The following is a 24,604-nucleotide window of genomic DNA, read 5'->3' on the forward strand; positions in this document are numbered from 1 at the left end:
GGTCGGCGTGGACTCGCTAGTCTGAAGGGTCTGTTTCCTCGCTGTGTCTCTAAAGTGTAACGGAAGCCTAAAAGCCTGACTTCAAAAGCATCACGATACGAACAAAGAGCAGCAACTATAATGTCACTTGCACCGAGATCACCTTTAATCCTCAGTAACATGGAGATGTAACTAAACCTGAACTCATTTAATTCATAGTGCATTACACGTAACCACTAGAAAAACATTCATGGATGATTTTTTACAAATCCTGAGGTAAAGGCTTCACATCGGTGTCCTATCCCCAGTTCCCACAGTTTGATATTTTAGATTTAGATTTAGATTTTAGATTTAGAGATACAGCGCAGAAACTGGCCCTTCGGCCCACCGGGTCCACGCCGCCCAGCGATCCCCGCACATTAACACTATCCTACACCCACTAGGGTCAATTTTTACATTTGCCTAGCCAATTAACCTACAAACCTGTACGTCTTTGGAGTGTGGGAGGAAACCGAAGATCTCGGAGACAACCCACGTAAGGTCACGGGGAGAACGTACAAACTCCGTACAGTACAGCACCCGTAGTCAGGATCGAACCTGAGTCTCCGGCGCTGCATTCGCTGTAAGGCAGCAACTCTACCGCTGCGCCACCGTATCTGCCATATTAGAGGAACGTTTGTCCTTTGGAACTGGGTTGTGGGATCACTGCGATACTCAGTGGGTGGCACAGTAGCAAAGCTAGTAGAGCTGCTGCCTTACAGCTCCAAAGTCCTGGGTTCGATCCCGATCTTGGATGCTGTCTGCATGGAGTTTGAACATCCCTCCCGTGACTGTGTGGGTAACAATTGGCCACCCACAATTTCCATTTGTATGTTTCCATGAGTGGGAGAGTCTAGGACTAGAGGGCATAGCCTCAGAATTAAAGGACGTTCCTTTAGGAAAGAGATGAGGAGACATTTCTTTAGTCAGAGGGTGGTGAATCTGTGGATTTGGAGGCCGTCAGTGGATGTTTTTAAGGCAGAGATAGATAGATTTTTGATTAGTACAGGTGTCAGAGGTAATGGGGAGAAGGCAAGAGAATGGGGTTAGGTGGGAGAGATAGATCAGCCATGATTGAATGGCAGAGTAGACTTGATGGACCAAAAAGCCTAATTCTATTCCTATCATAGGACCTTATGGCATTGTGTAGATGGATGAGAGCCATTGAGAGGAATATAGGGGGTAATTAAATGGGATTTGTGTAGGATTGGAAATGGTCACTAGAATGTCCACGAGGGCTCTTGATCTGTAAGCTTCCTGCTTTAGGTTGGGTTGCATCTCAGCTTAGTTTGGGAACAGCACTGTCAGAGATTTGTAGACGCAGTTCAGTCCATCACGCAGACCAGACTTCTCGGGAAAACAGCCAACATAATCAAAGACTCGTCCCACCCCGGTCATTCATTATTCTCCACACTCCGGTCGGGCAGAAGGTACAGAAGCTTGAACGCGTGTACCACCAGACTGAGGAACAGCTTCCTCCCCTCTGTTATCAGGCTTCTGAATGGTCCTTCCATTAGCTAGGATACCGTCCAATTCACGTCTAACCCATTGTGGGCAACGGACTTTGTCTCTGGAACTGAAGCACTGCAATACTGAGAACTATATTCCGCACTCTAAATCTTCCCCGTTGCCCTACATATTGTGCTTGAGTTTGGCTTGGTTGTATTTATGTATAGCAATAGCTGGTTTAAATGGAAAGTTTTTCACTGTACCGCGGCACATACGACAATAATAAACTTAAACCCAAACTAAAAATAGTGATTCCCCTCACAATAAATGACAGCTCACTGGTCTTCTATTAACTATGTACTAGTACTCCCAGATCCATTTCCGAGCTCTGTAACCTCTCACCATTTAAATGAATTTCTGCAAGAGGACATGGAAGGCCCCAAAAAACACGATCGCCCGGTTGCCAAACATTTTAACTCGCCTTCCCATTCCCACACTGACCTTTCTGATAGATTCCCACGCTGACCACACCCGGTAGATTTTTGATTAGAAAGGGGGGGTCAGAGTTTATGGGGAGAGGGCAGGAGAAGGGGGTCAGGAGGGAGAGATAGATCAGCCATGATAGGATGGTGGAGTAGACTTGATGGGCTGAATGGCCTAATTCTGCTCCTATGCCTTATGATCTTATGATCTTTCTGTCCTAGGACTCTTCCACTGTCAGAGGGAGGCCACACACAAATTGGTGGAACAGCACCTCATATTTCACTTGGGCAGCTTACAACCCAGTGGTATGAATATTGATTTCCCTGCAGTCCCTCCCTCCCTCCCTCCCTCCCCCACTCTAGTTGTCCTACCAATTCCACTGTTTGCATCCTAGTATCCCTTCGTTATCACCTCTTCCACTGACAACTATTGGTCTTTTTGGGCTCCATCTTTCCTTGGTATCTGTTACCAGCCCAGATTTGTTCTGGCCTTTTCCTACCTCCAGTCCCCCCCCCCCCCCCCCCCCACTCCCCCATACTTTCAATCGGAAGATGGGTTCCGACCCGAGACGTCACATGTTCCTTTTCTCCAGAGAAGCTGCCTGACCCGCTGAGCTGCTCCAACACTTCACATCTAACTTCTCCTCCATTAAGGGGAGTGAGACCCACACACGTGTGTGTCAGTTCTCGATATTTACCTTGCTGGGCATGGCTGTGTGTTGCAGGTAATTGTTCCTGTTGTGGGTCTTGCGTGTGCAGGACACAGGGTGGTGTTGACTTGTATGAGATGGTCCTGCAAACAGTAGGGCGTGGTCACCATTTTACCTGCAAGAAGAATAAGGGGGTGTAAATATTTGAGTAAGTTCAGCTAAAGATTTCATGAGGTGACTGCATTCCAAAAAACAGAATAAAAGGACGTTCCTTTAGGAAGGAGATGAGGGCGAAATTCTTTTTTTTAGTGGGTGGTGAATCTGTGGAATTCATTGCCACAGAAGGCTGCGGAAACCATCAATGGATATTTTTAAGGCAGAGACAGATAGATTCTTGATTGCCACGGGTGTCAGGGGTATGGGGAGAAGGCAGGAGAATGGGGTTGAGGGGGAGAGTTTGATCAGCCGTGATTGAACAGCAGAGTAGACTTGATGGGCCGAATGGCCTACTTATTCCCCTATCATTTATAAACATAAGTCAGCACTGAATTCTCCAATTTCAAGTAAATCTTCCCTACACACCCCGTCTCTTTCCTGTTCACCACATTAACCCTGGAACACTGGAGCATACCCAATTCTCCCATAGCTCTCACCCCCTTTCCCCCTCTCTATATTGGAGTCAGTGGTTATAGGGTGCAGACAAGAAATCAGGGCTCAGGACAATGTTGAATCAGTCAGCATCATATTAACGGGATTAGCAAATTGTTAGGGCAGGTAGCTGACTGATGCTCCAGTTCTTCATGTTATTCTCTGACGTACCATCTCTCTTCTTGTCCCATAGGCTGGAGAGAGTTCTCATTCTTCTGAGAACCCCACAACACTGAGAGACAGACCAGTTGGTCTATCATGTCTGTGCCAGCTCTACCACATTGGAAACCCATGGACTATCTTCAATTGGACGTTACTGGACTTTACCCTGCACTAAACGTTATTCCTTTTATCCTATAAGTGTACACTGTGGATGGCTCAATTGTAACCATGTATAGCCTTTCCGCTGACTGGTTAGCACACAACAAAAAGCTTTTCACTGTGACAATAAACTAGAATAAACTAAAAATCTGCGTAAAATCAAACTGAGGGGATCTGAACCACAGGGTTATGTCTAAATCTCTTGGCTGTTTTTTTAACCACACACATGAGGGCGGCACAATGGCACAGCAGTTTAGTTGCTGCCTTACAGCGCCAGAGACCCAGGTTCGATCCTGACTACGTGCTGTCTGTATGGAGTTTGTATGTTCTCCCTGTGACCCGCGTGGGTTTTCTCCGGGAGCTCTGGTTTCCTCCCACATTCCAAAGACGTACAGGTTTGTAGGTTGAAAAAAAACTGTACATTGTCCCTAATGTGTAGGATAGTGTTAGCATGCGGGGATTGCTGGTTGTCTTTGACTCAGTGGGCCTAAAGGCCCGTTTCCTTGCTGTACTATACTAAACGTTCCACATCCCAGAAGGCAGGAACAGGGTACTGATTGTGGGTGATCAGCCATGATCACGGTGAATGGTGGTGCTGGCTCGAAGGGCCGAATGGCCTACTCCCGCACCTATTGTCTATTGTCGATTGTCTATCACCTCAGCCACAGTCAAAAGATTAGAAGTAGGTACATTGGTTCTTGGATCTTGGTCCTCCAAAATATTCCAAATGGAATTTAAACTGGAGGTACATTGATGATCACAAAAGAAAACAAACAGTCGGGGACATAAGAAGAGAAGGGAGAATGAGACGGCAGGTCTCGGCATGTTAGTGAGCCACTGCACTGAGCCCAGCCTTTGGTGGTGGGCTTCAGAGATCAGCACACAACTGGAAGTACTTCACTAGCCTGCTCCTCATGCGTGGGGCCACGGGCTACGAAAAGGACAAAGCCTCCAACAGAAAGTATGTCAGCATTTCTCTGTCTCTCTCTTCTCTCTCTCTCTCTCTCTCTCTCTCTCTCTAGAGAGAGAGAGAGAGAGAGAGGGCCCGTCACAGCTGCCCCGCAGTGCAGCTGCTGCCTTACAGCACCAGAGTCCCAGGTTCAATCCTGACCTCGGGTGTTGTCTGCACAGAGTTTGTACATTCTCCCCGTGACCGCGTGGGTTTTCCCCGGGTACTCCGGTTTCCTCCCACACTCCACAGACTAACAGGTTTGTAGGAGGTTAATTGGCTTGGATAAAAATTATAAAATTGTCCCCAGTGTGCAGGATAGGGTTAGTGTAAGGGGTGATCGCTGGTCGGCACAGACTCAATAGGCCGAAGGGCCTGTTTCTGCGCTAAAGTCTAAAAAGAGAGAGAGAGAGATAGAGAGAGATGGAGATAGATAGAGTGAGATGGAGAGAGAGAGAATGAGAGAGTGAGAGATGGTGAGAGAGAGGGAAATTGAGAGAGATAGGGAGAGCGAGATAGAAAGGGATGGAGATAGAGCTATAGAGAAAGATAGAGAGAGATAGCAATAGACAATAGACAATAGGTGCAGGAGTAGGCCATTCGGCCCTTCAAGCCAGCACCGCCATTCAATGTGATCATGGCTGATCATTCTCAATCAGTACCCCGTTCCTGCCTTCTCTCCATACCCCCTGACCCCGCTATCCTTAAGAGCTCTATCTAGCTCTCTCTTGAATGCATTCAGAGAATTGGCCTCCACTGCCTTCTGAGGCAGAGAATTCCACAGATTCACAACTCTCTGACTGAAAAGGTTTTTCCTCATCTCAGTTCTAAATGGCCTACCTCTTATTCTTAAACTCTGGCCCCTGGTTCTGGACTCCCCCAACATTGGGAACATGTTTCCTGCCTCTAACGTGTCCAACCCCTTAATAATCTTATATGTTTCGATAAGATCCCCTCTCATCCTTCTAAATTCCAGTGAATACAAGCGATACAAGAGCTTTCTTCTTCCGATGAATGGGAGGGTTACTCACCTCCAGCACATGATGCAGAGCAACCTGATCTCATGACCACCCAGGTGTAGTTGTGCCTCTGCTCGCTTGCCTTGCTTTCATTAGCAGCCTTTGGTAACGTGTACTCCCAGGCAACACCTGGATTCTTGCCTTGCAACAGAATCTGTAGGGGAGGGGCGGTGGTGAAGGTTGTGGAAGGGAGGGAGGGAGATGGGGGGGCAAGGAGGGGGGAATGAGGGCAACATAAAAGAAATGTTGAACAGGATTAACGCGAATCGCTCTCCATGCACAAAGAAAATTAAACCCAATGTTAATGGAAGATTGTTCAGGAAGGAACTGCTTATGTGGATAAACACAATATACGCTGGAGTAACTCAGCGGGTCAGACAGCATCTCTGGAGAAAAGGAATGGCAGCCTGCTTAATGGAAGATTTATGTGAGTAATAAATGTGACCCAGTCCATCTCACGTTTCATTTAGAGATACACATTTAGAGATACAGCATGGAAACAGGCCTTTGGGCCCACCAACTCCACGCCGTCCACGATCACCCATACACTAGTTCTATCCTACACACCAGGAGCAATTTTCAAGCTAATTAACCTACATGTCTTTGGGATGTGGGGGGGAATCTGGAGCACCTGGAGAAAACCCACGCGGTCACAGGGTTTAATAGTATTGAATTTATTATAAATGAATTAAAATGAAGAGTCTGAAGAAGGGTCTCGATCTGAAACGTCACCCATTCCTTCTCTCCAGAGATGATGCCTATTCCACTGAGTTACTCCAGCATTTTGTGTCTATCCAAGATGTTTAACTAGGTGAGCTGTGATACATCTGGAACAGCAGTTAAATTACTGGCCTAGTATTCCCAATGCTGAAATAAAGCTTGGGGAAGAAAAAAAATGAAATGTAAATCACACTTTGGTGTGGTTCTTTTTTTTTTCTCTATAAATATTATGTGGCCGTAGAACATAACGACTTTATCCTACTCTAGCAGCAAGGCAGTATATACCAGTTATTCCTTCTCCACCCCAATCTCTTCGAGCAGAAGATACAGAAGCTTGAAAGCACGCACCACCAGACTCAAGGACAGCTTCTTCCCCACTGTTATCAGTGTACAGATACAGGGTAATGGGTGTGATGTTCAGTGCAAGATAAAGCCCAGTAAAGTTGGATTAAAGATTAGTTTGAAAGTCTCCAATGAGGTAGATGGGAGTTCAGGATAGCTCCCTACCTGGTCAGAGGACAGTTCAGTTGCCTGATTAAAGATGAGAATGATAGTTCCATGATTAGGGGGGCACAGTGCACATCCGTAGAGTTGCTGCCTTACTGCAGGAAAGATCCAGGTTCAATCCTGACTACAGGCGCTGTCTGTATGTTCTCCCTGTGACCGCGTAGGTTTTCTCCGGGTGCTCTGGTTTCCTCCCGCACTCCAAAGACATACACATTTGTAGGTTGACTGGCTTTGGTAAAATTATCTCTCGTGTGTAGTGTTAGTGTATGAGGTAATCGCTGGTTGGCACAGACTCGGTGGGCCGAATGGCCTGTTTCCGTTCTGCATCTCTAAAGTCTAAATTAGTAAGGGCATCAAAGGTCACTGGAAGGCAGGAGAATGGGGTTTAGAGGGAAAAATAGATCGGCCATGATCAAAGGGCTATGCAGACTCGATGGGCCAAATGGACTAATTCTGCTCCTATATCTTCTGATCACCACATACACCAGCACTATTCTACAATCTAGGGACAATTTATAATTATACCAAGCCAATTAACCTACAAACCTGTATGTCTTTGGAGTGTGGGAGGAAACCGGAGATCCCGGAGAAAATTCACGTGGGTCATGGGGAGAGCGTACAAACTCCACACAGACAGCACCCATAGTCAGGATCAAACCCGGGTCGCTGGCGCTGTAAGGCTGCACCTTGGACTGATTATCAGCTCTTCCCAAAAGATAGTCCTTGGACTGATTATCAGCTCTTCCCAAAATGCATGGTTGGCATTTTTTGAAAAGCATGTATCAGCATGTCCAAATCCTTGATTCAAGTCTTTAACATCTGCCACTGAATAACATCAGCCACTAAATGGTGCTCTCTTGACCACAGGATTTTAGACCAATAAATTTTACAGCTTGCTAAATCCAGATAAATATATGTGTTGGTATTGGAATGAGGCACCTCTGTAGCTATTCCCCCCTGCGTCTGCATTCTTGTTTCTGTCAAGTTTAGCTTCAGGCACTAATGGAAGCCAAGGGAGACAACAGCGAGCGTTGAAGTAAATAATTTGTTGCTCCCATTCAATTATCCGCTCGGAAAGGGGCTTGATATTTATCTCCAGCTGTAATGGGGATTCTTTCAATTCTCGCCCATTGCACGTTTTGAGTTTAGTTTATTGTCACATGTACCGAAGTACAGTGAAAAAGCTTTTGTTGCACGCTAGCCAGTCAGCGGAGAGACAATACATAATTACAATCGAGCGGTCCACAGTGTACAGGTACACGATAAAGGGAATAACGTGAATAAGGTTTAGTGCAAGATAAAGCCAGAAAAGTCTGATCTAAGATAGTCCGAAGGTCTCCAGTGAGGTAGATAGTGGCTCAGGGTCACTCTCTCGTTGTTGGTAGGATGGTTCAATCGCCTGATTACAGCTGGGAAAAAACTGTCCATGAATCTGGAGATATGTGTTTCCACACTCCTGTACCTTTTGCCCAATGGGAGAGGGGAAAAGAGGAAGTGACCTGGGGTAAGATTCGTCCTTGATTATGCTGATAAAATGTCTGAAGATGGGTCTCGGCCTCGAAACGTCACCTATTCCTTTTCTCCAGAGATGCTGCCTGACCGGCTGAGTTACTTCAGCATTTTGTGTCTATCTTAAACTAAATGTAGAGTTGGCGCTACACATATCGACTAAGGTTGCACAATTATAGCCATCTTCATAACTCCCTTGAGGAAGTAGAGTGGCTTCAAATAGCGACCTTAATTCCTGGAGAGACCAGGGTGTGGGAGAGAGCACTCATTTGAGTGTGCCGCCTCCCAATGGAGCGGTGAGGCATTGGGAGAGCTCAAAGGTCAGTGGTTTCCATTTCGCTTTTACTTTGAGGTCAAGTGTCCTCTTCAGACACGGTTACTTGCTGTATTCAAGACTCTCATTTACCAAGGCTTCTTCTGAGGCTCTATATCTGGTAATAACTCCCTTTAACAACCGCCTGAGCCAAGCCCGCAGGGCGTACATATTAAGGGATGTGTTTGGGTGCTGCATTACAGCTGGCCTGACAAATGACTTCAAACACTGAGCCGTATTCGGGAGATGGGACACTTGATTGCAGCTTATACACTGAACACTTGTATAAACATCGGGCTTCCACATAAAGGTCACCAATTAAGCAAGAATCACTGACGGAAGCCTAAACGGCCCAATGTTCCTCCAAAATTCCGATGGGCACCGCATATTTCTTTTTACAGATTGTTTGCAATTCCTTTTCTCAGAAAACAGACCTAGAACATAGAAGATAGAAAATGTACAGCACAAAAATAGACCATCTGGCCCACAATGTCTGTACCGAGACCTTTATACTTTACTTTAGAGATACAGAGCGGAAACAGGCCATTCAGCCCACTGAGTCTGCGCCGACTAGCGATCACAGCATACATTAGCGCTATCCTACACACTACAACAAGTTTACAATTTTTACTGGAGCCAATTAACCTATAAACCTAGGATAGACACAAAATGGTAGAGTAACTCAGCAGGTTAGGCAACATCTCTGGAGAAAAATAATAGATAACGTTTCAGGTCGGAACCCTTCTTCAGATCAGTTTGAAGAAAGGTTCCAACCCGAACCGTCACCTATTCCTTTTCTCTAGAGATGTTGCCTGACCTGCTGAATTACTCCAGCACTTTGTGTCTATCATTAGTATAAACTAGCATCTGCAGTTCCTTCTACACAATGTACAAAACTGCACGTCACCAATCACCCTGTACACTAGTTCTATCCAACACACGAGGGATAATTTACACAAGCTAATCAACCTGCACATCTTTGGAATGGGGGAGGAAACTGGAGCACCCGGAGAAAACCCATGTGGTCACATGGAGAACGTACCGACTCCAAACAGAAAGCACCTCCAATTTGTGTGTAACCACACTCTGACAGTGGAGGAGGCCCAGGAGAGAAAGGTCAATATGGGAATGGGAAGAGGAGTTATAATGTTTGGCAACTGGGAGATCGGGTATGCCAAGGTGATATTTTGTCCACTCCTTACAGGTAGTCCTCTCGAATCCAGGCAACATCCTGATGAACCTCTTCTGAACGTGAAAGGCCTGTTTAAACATGCGACCTTGGACCATCTGGGAAAATATTGGTACCAGAGGTGGTATCCATGGAAACACACGGCACTTCCGGACATGTATCTATGCAAACGCAGAGCGTTTGAGAGTTGGTGGTATGTATGGAAACACACAGTGAATCAATGCTCCTTATTGGAATGAAAATCTAAAATTTCTTCCTTACATCCTTCGCCGCTCAGGTAACATAATCCTGCAGATGGATTGCCGGGTTTGTGGTGGGCATTGAGGAGAAAGGCTTTGAAAGTCAAGAGGATACTTACCACCTGGTCGGTTGGGCAAAAATTGAAGCAAGTGAAATATAATCCAGGGATAAGTTAGGTTATCCATTTGGGGAGGTTATGCATTAAGGTCGTCAAAGATTACAGGGAGAAGATAGGAGGAGGCAAAATAGATCAGCCACATAAGATTGGTGGAGTTGACTTAGTTTTAGTTTTAGAGACACAGCTAATTATGATGGCAAAATGCTGCCTCTCGAGTCCCCTTTAAATCTTTCCTTTAGTGGTCAAACTGACATTTTGATGGAATATGGGATTGACACGAACACAATGGGCTGAATGGCCTGTTTCACAGAATCACAGATATACAGCACAAATACTTGCCTTTCAGCGTACCAAGTCCACGCCAACTATGTACCACCCATTTGCACTAATCCTCTATTAACCTCTTTTTAATGCTTCCCACACTACCTCTACTTTCCACTTTTTTTTCACCCACACCAGGAGCAATTCATAACGGACAATTAACTTACCAATACCCGTGCCTTTGAGACACATGAGAGCATTAGTTTTAAAGGTGCAGCACAGACACAGCCCCTTCGGCCCACCGAGTGCAGGCCGCCCATTCATCACTCCGTACATCAGTTCTATCCTGCACAAGGGACAACTTTTACAGAAGCCAATTAACCTACAAACCCGCATGTCTTTGGGATGTGGGAGGGTACTGGAGCACCCGAAGGAAACCTATGCAGTCACAGGGAGAATGTACAAACTACACACAGACAGCACCCGTAGTCAGGATCAAACCCAGGTGTCAGGTGCTGTGAGGCAGCGACTACACCAGCTGCACTATGCCGCTGATGAGCTGGCATAAGAGTCCCAAGAAGATAGACACAAAATGCTGGAGTAACTCAGCGGGACAGGCAGCATCTCTGGAGAGAAGGAATGGGTTACCTTTTGGGTCGACACCCTTCTTCATACTTCAGACTCTAATTCAGACTGAGGAAGGGTCTCGACCCGAAACGTCACCCATTCCTTCTCTCCAGAGATCCTGCCTGTCCCGCTGAGTGACTCCAGCGTTTTGTGTCTGTCTTCGGTTTAAACCAACATCTGCAGATCCTTCCTACAAATAAGAAGCACCAGCTGGCCCCACTTTCAGGACCCTCTGATGTAAAAATTTCTCCGCATCTCAACGATGGGCCAATGGGGACAGTGTGGAGAGAGTGTCCAGCTTCAAGTTTCTGGGCACTCACATTTCGGAGGACCTAACATGGTCCAATAACACTGCTGCGCTGGTCAAGAAGGCACAACAAAGACTGTTCTACCTAAGAACACTGAAAAAGTCTGGTCTACCCCAAAAGCTGCTGACGACCTTCTACCGCTGCACCATAGAGAGCATCCTAACGCATGGCATCCCTGTGTGGTACCTCAGCTGCACGGAGGCAGAAAGGAAAGCTCTACAGCGGGTAGTACATAGAGCTCAGAGGGCCATCGGAACACAGCTACCAGACTTGGAGGGCATCTACAACACACGATGCCTCAGAAAAGCCACCAGCATCCACAAAGACTCTTCACACCCCTGCAACAGTCTGTTCGAACTCCTTCCATCGGGCAGACGATACAAGGCCTTCTACGTCCGCACCTCCAGACTCAGGAACAGCTTCATCCCCAGGGCCATTGCTGCTATGAACCGGTCCTGCTGAGCCGGATGGTCACAATGCATAGATCAACTTGCACTTTACCCTGTCCAAAACTGTTACAATTGTTTCGTTAGATTGCTGTTGTCTAAATTACTTAAATTATTGCATCGTATGGGAGGCGCATTCCCAATCTCGTTGTACCCCTGGGTACAATGACAATAAAGATATATTGTATTGTATTGTATTGTATTGTGTTTGCTTGCTTTAAGCTCCCGTTCTGCGGCAGAGATTTAAATATCACACAGGGACCTCCCCAGATCCTTGATGGAGGCTGTGGGGGTGGGGGAGCTGTATGCGACGCACTTTCACACGGCGGAGACAGTGGGATTAACGGGACACAGTCCAGCTTCCCTGACAAAGGTACTCTTATTCCTCCCCCACTGGAATCAAGTGTCGCTCCAGAGAATCAGCCACAGAGACATGCTGCTCTCAGCACTCGGCAGAGGTGCTGTTCTTGAATTACTCGCCGATAATGAAAAATGACGTTTGGTTCTGACACTGAAGCGATATTTATAGGTTCAGGTCTCGCTCCCAGTGCAACTCTACTCTGGGAAACAGCCAAGGAGTTTAACATCCAACGTTGATTCAGGACACCACGGGAGCTGGCTACATAACTGAAGCAGTAGACTGCAGTTCTGTCTTCCACCTGCTCCTTCCAAAGCCATAGACAACCCCGCAAATCTGCCCCGCTTTCTTTCCTCCTGTGTGTCCAGAACCAGGGGCCACAGTTTAAGAATAAGGGGTAGGCCATTTAGAACAGAGATGAGGAAAAACTTTTTTAGTCAGAGAGTTGTGAAACTGTGGAATTCTCTGCCTCAGAGGGCAGTGGAGGCCAATTCTCTGAATACATTCAAGAGAGAGCTAGATAGTGCTCTTAAGGATAGCGGAGTCAGGGGGTACGGGGAGAAAGCAGGAACGGGGTACTGATTGAGAATGATCAGCCATGATCACATTGAATGGCGGTGCTGGCTCGAAGGGCCGAATGGCCTACTCCTGCACCTATTGTCTATTGTCTATTGTCTATTGTTGAGATAGATAGCGCCTGCACTCTATGCCATGTGCCCCTGTGACTTGATCGCCACTGTTGCACCACTAGTCCTCGCGGGGTGGAAAATTGCTGCTGGTATCTCGTTGATTCACAGGATGGCTACTGAAAATGGCAATACCGTTTACGGTTCAGAAACCCCAAGGACAGCATGCAGTGACTTGCTAGTTGTTTAGGTTTAGCTTTACCGAGGTGCAGTGAAAACCTTTTTTTTGCATGCTATCCAATTAAATTAGATAATACAATACATAAACCCTTTTGGTCTGAAGAAGGGTCTCGACCCGAAACGTCACCCATTCCCTCTCGCCTGAGATGCTGCCTGACCTGCTGAGTTACTCCAGCATTTTGTGAAATAAATACCTTCGATTTGTACCAGCATCTGCAGTTATTTTCTTACACTTCTTAAACCCTTTTGGAATCAGTCTGAAGAAAGGTGGGGTGTCACAGTGGCGCAGCGGTAGAGTTGCTGCCACACAGTGCCAGAGGTTTGATCCTGACTACCGGTGCTGTCTGTATTGAGTTTGCATGTTCTCCCTGTGACTGTGTGTGTGTTTTCTCCGGTTTCCTCCCACACTCCAAAGATGTGCAGGTGAGTAGGTCAATTCTTCTGGGAGGAAACCGAGGCGCCCAAAGAAAACCACGTAGTCATGGGGTGAAACGTTACAAACTCCCTTCAGAGAGCACACATAGTCAGGATCGAACTGAGGCAGCAACTCTACTGCTGCACCACTGTGCAGCCCAGAAGCTGATGGAAGGACTGCTCAGAAGTCTGATAACAAGAGGGGAAGAAGCTACTCGTGAGTCTGGTGGTGTGCGCTTTCAAGCTTCTGTTGATATCAATGTTTGGATGATCCCAGTTTGGACCTAATTTGAAGGAGATGTAAGGTTTTAGTTATCTGGTACCAACTGATCAAAAATGCACAATGTCTTGGGTGAGTGCCAGGGGTGGTGGTGGAGGTGGATATGATAGGGGTATTTAAGAAGCTTTTAGATAGACCCATGGATGTGCAGTGAGTGGAGGAGTTAGATCGCACAGAGGCAGAGAGACTAGTTTAACGGCATCATATTCAGCATGGATATTGTGGGCTGAAGGGCCTGTTCTGTAATGTACTGTTCTATGTTCTACCTGGAAGGTTGACCTTTTATTATTCATACTGTGTGTGCATGTGCGTGTATAGGCATCCATGCACATGAGTGCAGGGTGCATGTAGATATGCCTGTGTTTAGTTTATTATTATTATCATGTGTACCAAGGTACAGTGAAAAGCTTTTTTTGTTGCGTGCTAAACAATTGGCAGAAAACCTATACATGATTACAATCGAGCTGTCCACAGTGTATAGATACAGGATACGGGCAATCATGTTTAGTACAAGATAAAGTCCAGTAAAGTCTGATGAAAGATAGTCCAAGGATCTCCAATGAGGTGGATAGTACGTCAGGACTGCTCTCTAGTTGGTGGTAGGATGGTTCAGTTGCCTGATAACAGCTGGGTAGAGAATGTCCCTGAATCTGGAGGTGTGCATTTTCAAATCTCTGCACCTCTTGCCTGATGGGACAGGGGAGAAGAGGGTGTGACCAGGTCCTTGATTATGCTGGTGGTCTTGCCGAGGCAGCGTGAAGTGTGGATGGAGGGGAGGTTGGTTTGTGAGATAGTCTTGGCTGTGTCCACAACTTTCTGCCATTTCTTGTGTCTTGGATACATGTGGGGTGTAGCCCGTGTGTGGGGAACTAAACATGCAGAGTATTGTTTGTGTTCGTGTATTTGCCTGTGAATGTCTATATTCATCTATGTTTCTGTGAGTGCACATAAAGACATTAGCACATGTACGCGTATGTACATATTTACATGGGTAGGTTTGTGTATGTATAAAAGTGCATGTATATGCATGCAGTTGCAGGAGTGTGTGTGCATTTAGTCATGCATGGTACATTGTGTGGCTCCGTGTATGTGTACATGTGCATATCTGTTTGCATGCGTGCACCTGTTTCTTTGTGTGTGTGTGTGCGTGTGCTTGCGTGCGTGTGTGTGTGTGTTCGTAAGGACCCTTTACACTTGATTTGATAGCACTTACATTGAGCAGTCTGAACAAAACTCATGCAACAAGGCACAGGCAGGTATTGGTTTTGGAACAAACATTGCATCAAGATAAGCACTCAAGCAAAGACGGTAACCAAAATACACGGGTGATTCACAAAATTCCCGCACACCATCAATGGCGACCCCTTGAATGAGTTCTCTTCCCCATCGCTGTCCCCCCAACCTGACCCCCAATTAAAATTTTCTTCAAAGCACTAATGTCGTTATTTTGTAACCTGTTGCATCCAATTAAACTTTCCTTTCATCTACCACGTTGAGATGAGAGCCCAGCCATTACATCACACTGTCTGGGATTTTAATTCTCATTCCCGATGAAGAAAGAAAGAAAAACCACAACAGTTCCCCCTTTTCAAAGCCGAGTATCTAATGATGGAAATATTGTGTACAAGGCAGACATCGGCCTTTCATCCCGGCATCTCGGTAATGATTCAGCGCCGGACATTTAGAAAATTCTTTAGCCGCGGAATCGTTCTCAGAAAACAGCGCTGCGGCGTAATTAAATTAAAACATGGGAGGGGAGCTCCCACTGCTACCGATCCCACTGAAGCCCAGAGCTGCCTGCCAAGCTGTCACGGCCAATTCTGTGGCAGACACAAGTGATGGGGAAGAACAAGGAGAGGAGGACATAAAAAGAAAACTCACTTCAAAGGCAAGCGACTCATTAGTCGGTCCGGATGAGTACAAGCTCTCTGGTCTGTTGAACGAGCGCTGATAGTCAAAGTGGGCTCCCCCGAAGACAAACTTGCCAGGCCAGTCGACGGTCCAGTCTCCGGTCAGGTGGTATTTACCTGTCAGATCACGCACGGCCAGGTAACTGGTGGAGATTTCCAACTCGCGCACATGAATATTGCGCGCTCCCGCTGGGACCGTGACTACCGCGTAGTATTCTGTTTCAAACAAAGACAGAGGAACAGCTATAACACGAGGTGGGAGGAAGGGAGATAGGCCGCAAGGGTTCATTGAAAATATCCTGACGAAGAAAGCTGTTAGACAGAGAAGGGCGGCGTAGCTCACAGCGCCCGAGGCCCGGGTTCGATCCTGACCTCAGGTGCTGACTGTGTGGAGTTTGTACCTTCCCTCTATGGCCGCGAGGGTTTCCCCCGTGTGCTCCGGTTGTTCTCCCACATCCCCTAGACGTGCGGGTTTGCAGGTTAATTGGCCTCTGTTAACAGTTGTAAATTGTCCTAAGCGTGTCGGTCAGTGATAGCACGTGGCATAGTTGGTGGGAATGTGTGGGGAGAATGTTAAATAATAGTATTGGTGTAAATGGGTTGTTGGTGGTGTTTCCGTACATATGACTCTCATAACAAAAATCTCATTTCCGCAGCATTTAAGAAACAGGTATTGGATTTTTGTCAAAAGTGGCAATGGTTCTTTATTGTCACGTGTGTAAACACTCAGTGAAATTCTTTCCTTACATACTTTGCAGTAGAGTATTGCCATACCTAGGGACAATCCCCAACTAGCAAAGTGTACAGAAATAGCCCAAAGAGCCCGCATGCAAGAGGAGCCAGCTTTGGCGCCAGTTTCCACCTTTAGGAAGGACTGTATGGAGTCCTGTATAGAATGCTGCACACAGTTCAGACACTGCTTTGCAATACTGCCAGATTAAATAGAATGATACCTGAGTTAAATTAGTTGAATTGTAGGAACATTCGTAAGTTTTGGAGCAGAATTAGGCCATTCGGCCCAATTCCCATTGTGGACATAGGAGTTTGTCTGTGGAACTAATGCGCTACAATGCTGAGAACTATATTCTGTGCTTTGTATTTCCTTTACTCCATCTATTGTATTTGAGTTTGATTTGATTGGATTTACAGTATGTATAACATTAGCTGATCTGATTGAATAGCGTGCAAAGCAAAGCTTTTCACTGTACCTCAGTACACGTGTAAATAATAAATCTAAACCTAAAATCACTATGTGGAGGTGTAACTCACTCCTCCAGAGGTGTCTGTTTCAGATATTCTTACCATTCGCCCGATGCTGCTGAAGATATTGTCCTTGAAAGAATTTGCAGGTTGAATTGTCCCCGTTGCAAACTCCACAAGCATCCACCGTAGCCTTAGACGCCAGCACACGGTCACACCCCACTGCCTGAAGGAACATTTCACCAATTAACGTTAGACTGCTTACCTTCACAGTTACCGTTACAGGTGTCAGGGTGTCAGAGATTGTGGGGGGAAGGCAGAAGAATGGGGTTAGGAGGGAGAGATAGATCAGCCATGATTGAATAGACTTGATGGGCCCAATGGCCTTATTCTACTATCATATGATGTATTCAAGAGAGAGTTATATATAGCTCTTAGGGTTAACAGAATCGAGGGATATGGGGAGAAAGCAGGAACGGGGTACTGATTTTGATGATCAGCCATGATCATATTGAATGGCGGTGCTGGCTTGAAGGGCCGAAAGGCCTACTCCTGCACCCGCTTTCTATGTTACTACGTTTCTTTGACTTATGACCTTATGACCTTCACGAAGAATGAGAAATGATTGAGCGAGGGGGGGCCGCCGAGAATGGAGGGGGGATCTGGCGGGGAAGGGCCGAGAACGAAGGGGGGCCGGTAGGTGGGGGGCCGGTAGGTGGGGGGCCGGTAGGTGGGGTGCCTGCTACCACATGCGGTGCCAGACCTGGTTCGCTGCTGCGAGAAGATAAGACTGTTCGATGAACTTCTTGCATCTTTGTCAGAGCCAGAAACATGGCGACAGTTTGTGTGCTGCCTTGGTGAGGTCCGCTGTATGATTTTATCGGATTGTAAGCAAAATCAAAGACTTTCATTGTACCCAGGTACACGTGACAATAAAAGTATTATTGAATCATTGAACCTGGGGCCACTCCGTTTTGTTTAACTTCACGGAAAATATGGAAATAAGAAAGCTTATTTCAACATAAACGGGAGACAAAAGAAACTGCAGAGATGTTGCGTGAAACACAAAGTGCTGGAGTAACTCAGCGAGTCGGGCAGTATCTCCGGAGGACATGAACAGTTGACGTTTCGGGTCACCTTTATTTCTACAGACTTATTAGACTGAAGACCTTTTCAGAATAAAGAGACATTTATTTCAAATACAAGCAAGAACTTGTGAGAATTTTTGGAATTTCCTTCTGCATATAACTAAGGGGGCGGAATCTTTGAATATATTTGGGATGGACAGATAGAGAAGGATGGGTAAGTCTGGGGAAGGATGAGAGGGGATCTTATCGAAACGTATAAGATTATTAAGTGGTTGGACGCGTTAGAGGCAGGAAACATGTTCCCAATGTTGGGGGAGTCCAGAACCAGGGGCCACAGTTTAAGAATAAGGGGTAGGCCATTTAGAACTGAGATGAGGAAAAACTTTTTTAGTCAGAGAGTTGTGAATCTGTGGAATTCTCTGCCTCAGAGGGCAGTGGAGGCCAATTCTCTGAATACATTCAAGAGAGAGCTGGATAGAGCTCTTAATGATAGCGGAGTCAGGGGGTATGGGGAGAAAGCAGGAACGGGGTACTGATTGAGAATGATCAGCCATGATCACATTGAATGGCGGTGCTGGCTCGAAGGGCCGAATGGCCTCCTCCTGCACCTATTGTCTATTGTCTATTGTCTATTGTCTATTGTCTATTGTCTAAGTCAAGGGTTAAGGGGAGCAGGAAAGAATGTGAGACTAAGGGGAGAATCCAATCACCAACACCTTACTGAATGAAGGAATGTGGGCCCCAGGACCATTTCCTGCTCGTCCTTAAATATGGGGATCCCGTTGCCCGGTCCATCGCAGGTACTGATCTCCCCACCATCTAAAGGGTCTATAGAGGGCGTTGCCTCAAGAAGGCAGCCAACATTGTAAAAGACCCCTAAGACCCTGGCCTGGCTCTCATTTTACTTCTACCATCAGGAAGAAGATACAGGATTCCAAAAACCATGACCACCACGTCCAATAATAGCTTCTTCCCAACAACCATCAGGCTTGGGCAGCTTGCAGCCCAGCGGTATGAACATTGACTACTCCAACTTTAGATAGTTCGTCTGTCCCTCTCTTCCCCTCCTCCTTCCCAGTTCTCCCTCTATCTTCCTGTCTCCACCGATATCCTTCCTTTGTCCCGCCCCCCCTGACATCAGTCTGAAGAAGGGTCTCGACCCATTCCTTCTCTCCTGAGATGCTGCCTGACCTGCTGAGTTACTCCAGCATTTTGTGAATAAATACCTTCAATTTGTACCAGCATCTGCAGTTATTTTCTTACACAGGCTCTTGTATACTATTTGTCAAGCTGGAAAAGGTGCAGAGAAGATTTACGAAGATGTTGCCAGGACTCAAGGGGCTGAGCTATCGGGAGAGGTTGAGTAGGCGAGGACTCGATGCAACCTTGGAATGCAGGATGATCTTATAGAGGTGTACAAAATCACGAGAGGAATAGATCAGGCAGATGCACAGAGGCTCTTACCCAGAGTAGAGGCATCGAGAACCAGAGGACATAGGTTTAGGGTGAGGGTAGAAAGATTTAATAGAAGCTGAGGGGTAACTTTTTCACACAAATGGTGGTGGGTGTATGGAATGAGCTGCCAGAGGAGGTAGTTGAGGGAGGTACCATTACAATATTTATGAAACTTTTGGACAGGTACATGGATAGGATGGGTTTAGAGGGATATGGAGCAAACACAGGCAGGTGGGACTTTTGTCCGTGGGACATGTTCCTCGGTGTGGGCAACTTGGGCCGAAGGGCCTCTTTCCACTCTGTATGACTCTATGACTAGGCAACATTAACCTTAGCACTATGAATGTCTATGGACTGTCTTTGGTTGCACTAGACATTTCTTTTTTTTGTCATTAGTGTTATGGCTATTAACTTCTTATATTATTGACTCAGCACTTTACCTCACAAATGCCGTCAATGCAGACGTCAAATCTGTTCTCAACGCAACGGGTCCCATCCTTCACTTTGTTGGACATGGCGAAGAAGAAGTCAAAATCTTCAGCAATGCAATACAACTTGCAAACATCTTCATCTGCGGGTACAAAATGATGGAGCCACGTCACTTAAAACCACACAATCGAACGGCTGGAAGCGGCCAGAATGGTACAGCCATCACCAGTCTGAAGAAGGGTCTCCACCCGAAAAGTCACCCATTCCATCTCTCCCGCGATGCTGCCTGTCCCACTGAGTTACTCCAGCTTTTTGTGTCTATCTTCGGTTTAAACCAGCATCTGCAGCTCCTTCTTACACACCCGTCAATTTGCACCAGCCTTCTTGTGGTGCACACATAGGAAGGAACTGCAGATGCCGCTTTACACCGAAGATAGACACAAAGTGCTGGAGTAACTCAGCGGGTCAGGCAGCATCTCTGGAGAAAAGGAAGAGGTAACGTTTTGGGCGAGAAGAAGGGTCCCAACCCGAAATTTCACCCATTCCTTTTCTCCAGAAATGCTGCCTGACCCGCTGAGATACTCCAGCATTTTGTGTCTATCATTACGCATGGCTGATGATTATCAGATAGTGACAGGATGAGACAAAAGGCAGAGTCATTAATCTCGGGATTCATGTCAGTTTGATCCACAGGCTAATCCCGCAGGCACTTCTGATAAGACATTCCCTCTCTCATTCCCTCTCTCCTAGATGCTGCCTGACCTGCTGAGTTACTCCAGTATTTTGTGATAACTTCTGATAAGACATGTTTAAACAGCAGTAAACAATGGTTAGATGCCATCAGTGAAAGTTCTCCAGCAATGGAAACCCAGAAACCAGGACTAATTGAGAACAGATACTTTGCAGCCACAAAACTACTTTAGAAAACCCCGCAGTATTCATTCCTCAGGGACCTCAGAGGGTGATAGATATATGGAACGAGCTGCCAAAAGAGATAGTTGAGACAGGCACTATAACAACAGTTAAAACAAATAGACACAAAGCACAGGAGTAACTCAGCGGGTCGGGCTGCATCTCTGAAAGATAGATAGGTCACCTAAACATGTTCTCCAGAGATGCTGTCTGACCTGCTGAGTTACTCCACCACTTTGTGTCCTTTTGTGTAAACCAGCATCTTCTTCAGTCTGAAGAAGGGTCCCAAGCTGAAGCATCACCTACCCGTGTTCTCCAGAGATGCTGCCTGTGTCACTGTTACTCCACCACTTTGTGTCCTTTTGTTTAAACCAGCATCCGCAGTTCCTTGTCACAACATTTAAAAGACATCTTTAAAAGATGAATAGGAAAGGTTTGGAAGGACATGAGCCAAATTCCAGCAAATGGGACTCGTTTAGATGGGCCATCTTGTTTGGCAGGGACGAATTGGGCTAAAATGTCTGCTTCCATTCTGCAATGATTCCTAGCCTGCTCAACGTCTCCATGTAGCTCAGGCCCTCGAGTCCTGGCAACATCCTTGTAAATCTTCCAGCTTCACAACATCTTTCCGATAAAAGGGTGACCAAAACTGAACACATAGGAGCTGTTTTTCAATAGACAATAGGTGCAGGAGGAGGCCATTCGGCCCTTCTAGCCAGCACCGCCATTCAATATGATCATGGCTGATCATTCTCCACCAGTACCCCGTTCCTGCCTTCTCCCCATACCCCCTGACTCCGCTATCCTTAGGAGCTCTATCTAGCTCTCTCTTGAATGCATTCAGAGAATTGGCCTCCACTGCCTTCTGAGGTAGAGAATTCCACAGATTCACAACTCTCTGACTGAAAAAGTTTTTCCTCATCTCAGTTCTAAATGGCCTTCCCCTTTCGATATAGGTCAACTCATAGGATAAATCCCTGCATCAGTTTGGTTCCAATTATGAACTGCCTGCAGCTGGCGACCCATCTCGTGGTGACACCCCATCCCCACCATGTCAGGTATCTAGGGCTTCCTGAGGTGACCCAACATCTCAAGGTCACTGGCTGGCCAAGTCCACCTCATCTCCATGTGGCTCAAGGCTCCTCACCCCTCGGGTGCTGACAACCCTACTACCTTTCTGAGTTCTGGAATGTGTGAAACAAGACAGCCAATTTGCGCACAGCAAGATCCCATTAACAGCAATGCTCCGTCGACCAGAAAATCTGCTTTAGTGATGACGATCGTAGGTGTAAATCTTGGCCCGCGCATTGGGGTGGAACTCACTTTGAAATGGTGCCAAACCATCTCCGAGTCTAACTGAGAACGAGGAAAATTAAACCCAACAAGCAAATAAATTGGACGCAGGCCCAAGTGGTTGAAAAGGTGTTCCACGGGGAGTCTCACAGCAAAGGTCTGAAGAAGGGTCTCGACCCAAAACGTCACCCATTCCTTCTCCCCAGAGATGCTGCCTGTCCCGCTGAGTTACTCCAGCTTTTTGTGTCTATCTTCGGTTAGGAGGGTGACACATTTCAAGCCTTTACAATTGAGTTTAATGACGGGATTGACATGGGCGACACACTGGCACAGCAGGAGAATTGCTGCCTTATAACGCCAGAGACCCCGGTTCGATCCTGACTGTGGGTGCTGTCTGTACAGGGTACACTCTCCATGTGACCATGTGGGTTTTCTCTGAATGCTCCGCTTTCCTCCCACATTCCAAAGACGTACAGGTTTGTAGGTGAAATGGGTTCCGTAAAACTGTGAATTGTCCCTAGTGTGTGGGATAGTGCTAGTGTGTGGGGAGATCGTGTGTCGGTGCGGACTCGGTGGGTCGAAAGCCCTGTTTCCATGCTGTATCTCTAAAGTCCAATAGGAGATCTTAGCAGATTTTGTTTAGAGATACAGCATGGAAACAGGAGCTTTGGCCCGCTGAGTCCACGCCGACCATCGATCACCTGTTTACACTAGTTCTACGTCCTACACGCTAGGGACAATTTACAGAAGCCAATTAACCCACAAACCTGTTTGGAATGTGGGGAGGAAACCAGAGCTCCTGGAGAAAGCCCACGCGGTCACAGGGAGAACGTACAAACACCATACAGGCAGCACCCATAGTCAGGGACATATGACAATAAAACACTCTTCACTCTATCTTAACGGTCTGCACTCAAATATTTACCATCGACCTTTGTGTACGGCTTCCACTTGTAGTACCAACCCCTGAAGGGCTTGCTGTTGTACTCGGCGCACTGCTGAGCTCGAAACACAACGCGGTTGCCATGGCAAGCCTGGATGTTGCACATCTGATAGATCCTGGTGGAGCCAAGACAGAACTTGCCACTGTACTGAGGCCTGAGGAGAAGAAAGAGGATGTGCCTGAGAACATCCTGAACACACAGACCACATAACTGAACTAAAAACCTGCTGAGCGACCACTGTACTTCTCCTGAACATGATCAGTTCTCCACCCCACCATGCTTTCTGCCCCTTCACCTCGTGGTTGGCCGATAAGATTTAATTGAGCTTTAGACTTTAGAGATTACAGCACGGAAACAGGCTCTTCGGCCCATCGTGTCCATGCCGACCCCGTACATTATCCTACACACTCAGGACAATTTACAATTTTACCAAAGCCATTTGACCATTGCCAGCTTCGCTAACAGTGACTTGGAGCACGGGAACTTAATTTGGTTTAGAGATACTGCGCGGAAATAGGCCCTTCGGCCCACAGAAACCCGCCAACCAGCAAATCGTATACCAGCACCATCCTACACACTCGGGACAATTTACAATGGTACTGAAGCCAATTAACCTACAAATCTGTCCATCTTGGGAGGATAGTGTTAGTGTGTGAGGATCGCTGGTCAGCGCAGACTCGGTGGGCCGAAGGGCCTGTTTCCACGCTGCGTCTCCAAACTAAACTAAACTAATTTGCAGCCGGGATCAAAGAGGACCTGGGGATTTCTCCCCAGTTTTGTGCCTAACATTACCAAACACAGACCAGTTGATCCTCATGTTGTGGGAATCAGGTACAGCGGACTTGTTAGTCCACCGAATACGGCTTCAGGTTCATTAAAAGGTTAGCAGGGCCAGGTCACATAGTCTACTCGCACCACACATCCCAAAACCGACCCTCTATTGGAGTATGGCGTGCAGTCCTGGTTGCCCCATTACAGGAAGGATGTGTAGGCTTTGGAGAGGATGCCTGGATTAAGGGGCATTGACTACAAGGAGAGGTTGGACGTGCTTGGAATTTTTTTCTCTGGAACACTGGAGGTTACTGGGAGCCCTGAGAGAAAGGTATGAAAGGATGACATAATGAGAGGCATAGATCGGGTAGACTGTCACAATCTTTTTCCCAGGCTGGAAAAATTAAACACTAGAGGGCATAGCTTTAAGGTATGAGGGGCAAAGATTAAAGGACATGTGTGTGGCAAGTTTTATTTTCTCAGAGGATGGTGGGTGCCTGGAATATGCTGTAGATCAATCCCCTAGGTGGATTGATCCATGCCTGACTTTCGTATTGCTGACCTGATCTATGGACCATGCCTGGTTTTGGTAGTGTTACCTGTATTACGCGGCTGATTAGATTTGTTTCACATTGTAACCATGAGGTGTGCCATGCAGAGGTTTTCTCACTTGCTCTCTGCATTGTATTAGTAATAAAACCCTTATATAGAAGTTAAACGATTTGTGGAAATATACACTTCTTACATGGTGCCAGAAGTGGGATGTCTTACATATGCTGGCAGGTGGAGTGAAGATATTGAAGTAGATATGTTACTGGCATTTACACTTTACTTTAGATTTAGCTAGTTGGTTTAGTTTATTGTTACGTGCAGCATGGTACAGTGAAAAGCTTTTGTTGCATGCTAACCA

The 24,604-nt window shown here is 46.6% G+C and overlaps 1 protein-coding gene across 1 annotated transcript in view; it reads right to left on the reverse strand.

Annotated features, from left to right (window-relative positions):
* adamts18 (ADAM metallopeptidase with thrombospondin type 1 motif, 18) overlaps positions 1-24,604 on the reverse strand; it is a 156,929-nt gene that overhangs the window by 27,568 nt on the left and 104,757 nt on the right. Inside the window, 6 exon segments of the mRNA XM_078401737.1 lie at positions 2,648-2,774; positions 5,549-5,690; positions 15,574-15,818; positions 16,905-17,028; positions 19,786-19,916; positions 22,905-23,077. Of these exon segments, the coding sequence (XP_078257863.1) occupies positions 2,648-2,774; positions 5,549-5,690; positions 15,574-15,818; positions 16,905-17,028; positions 19,786-19,916; positions 22,905-23,077 (942 nt within the window).

Source organism: Rhinoraja longicauda, chromosome 6, assembly GCF_053455715.1.
Source record: "Rhinoraja longicauda isolate Sanriku21f chromosome 6, sRhiLon1.1, whole genome shotgun sequence".
In the NCBI taxonomy this organism is placed as follows: Eukaryota; Metazoa; Chordata; class Chondrichthyes; order Rajiformes; family Arhynchobatidae; genus Rhinoraja; species Rhinoraja longicauda.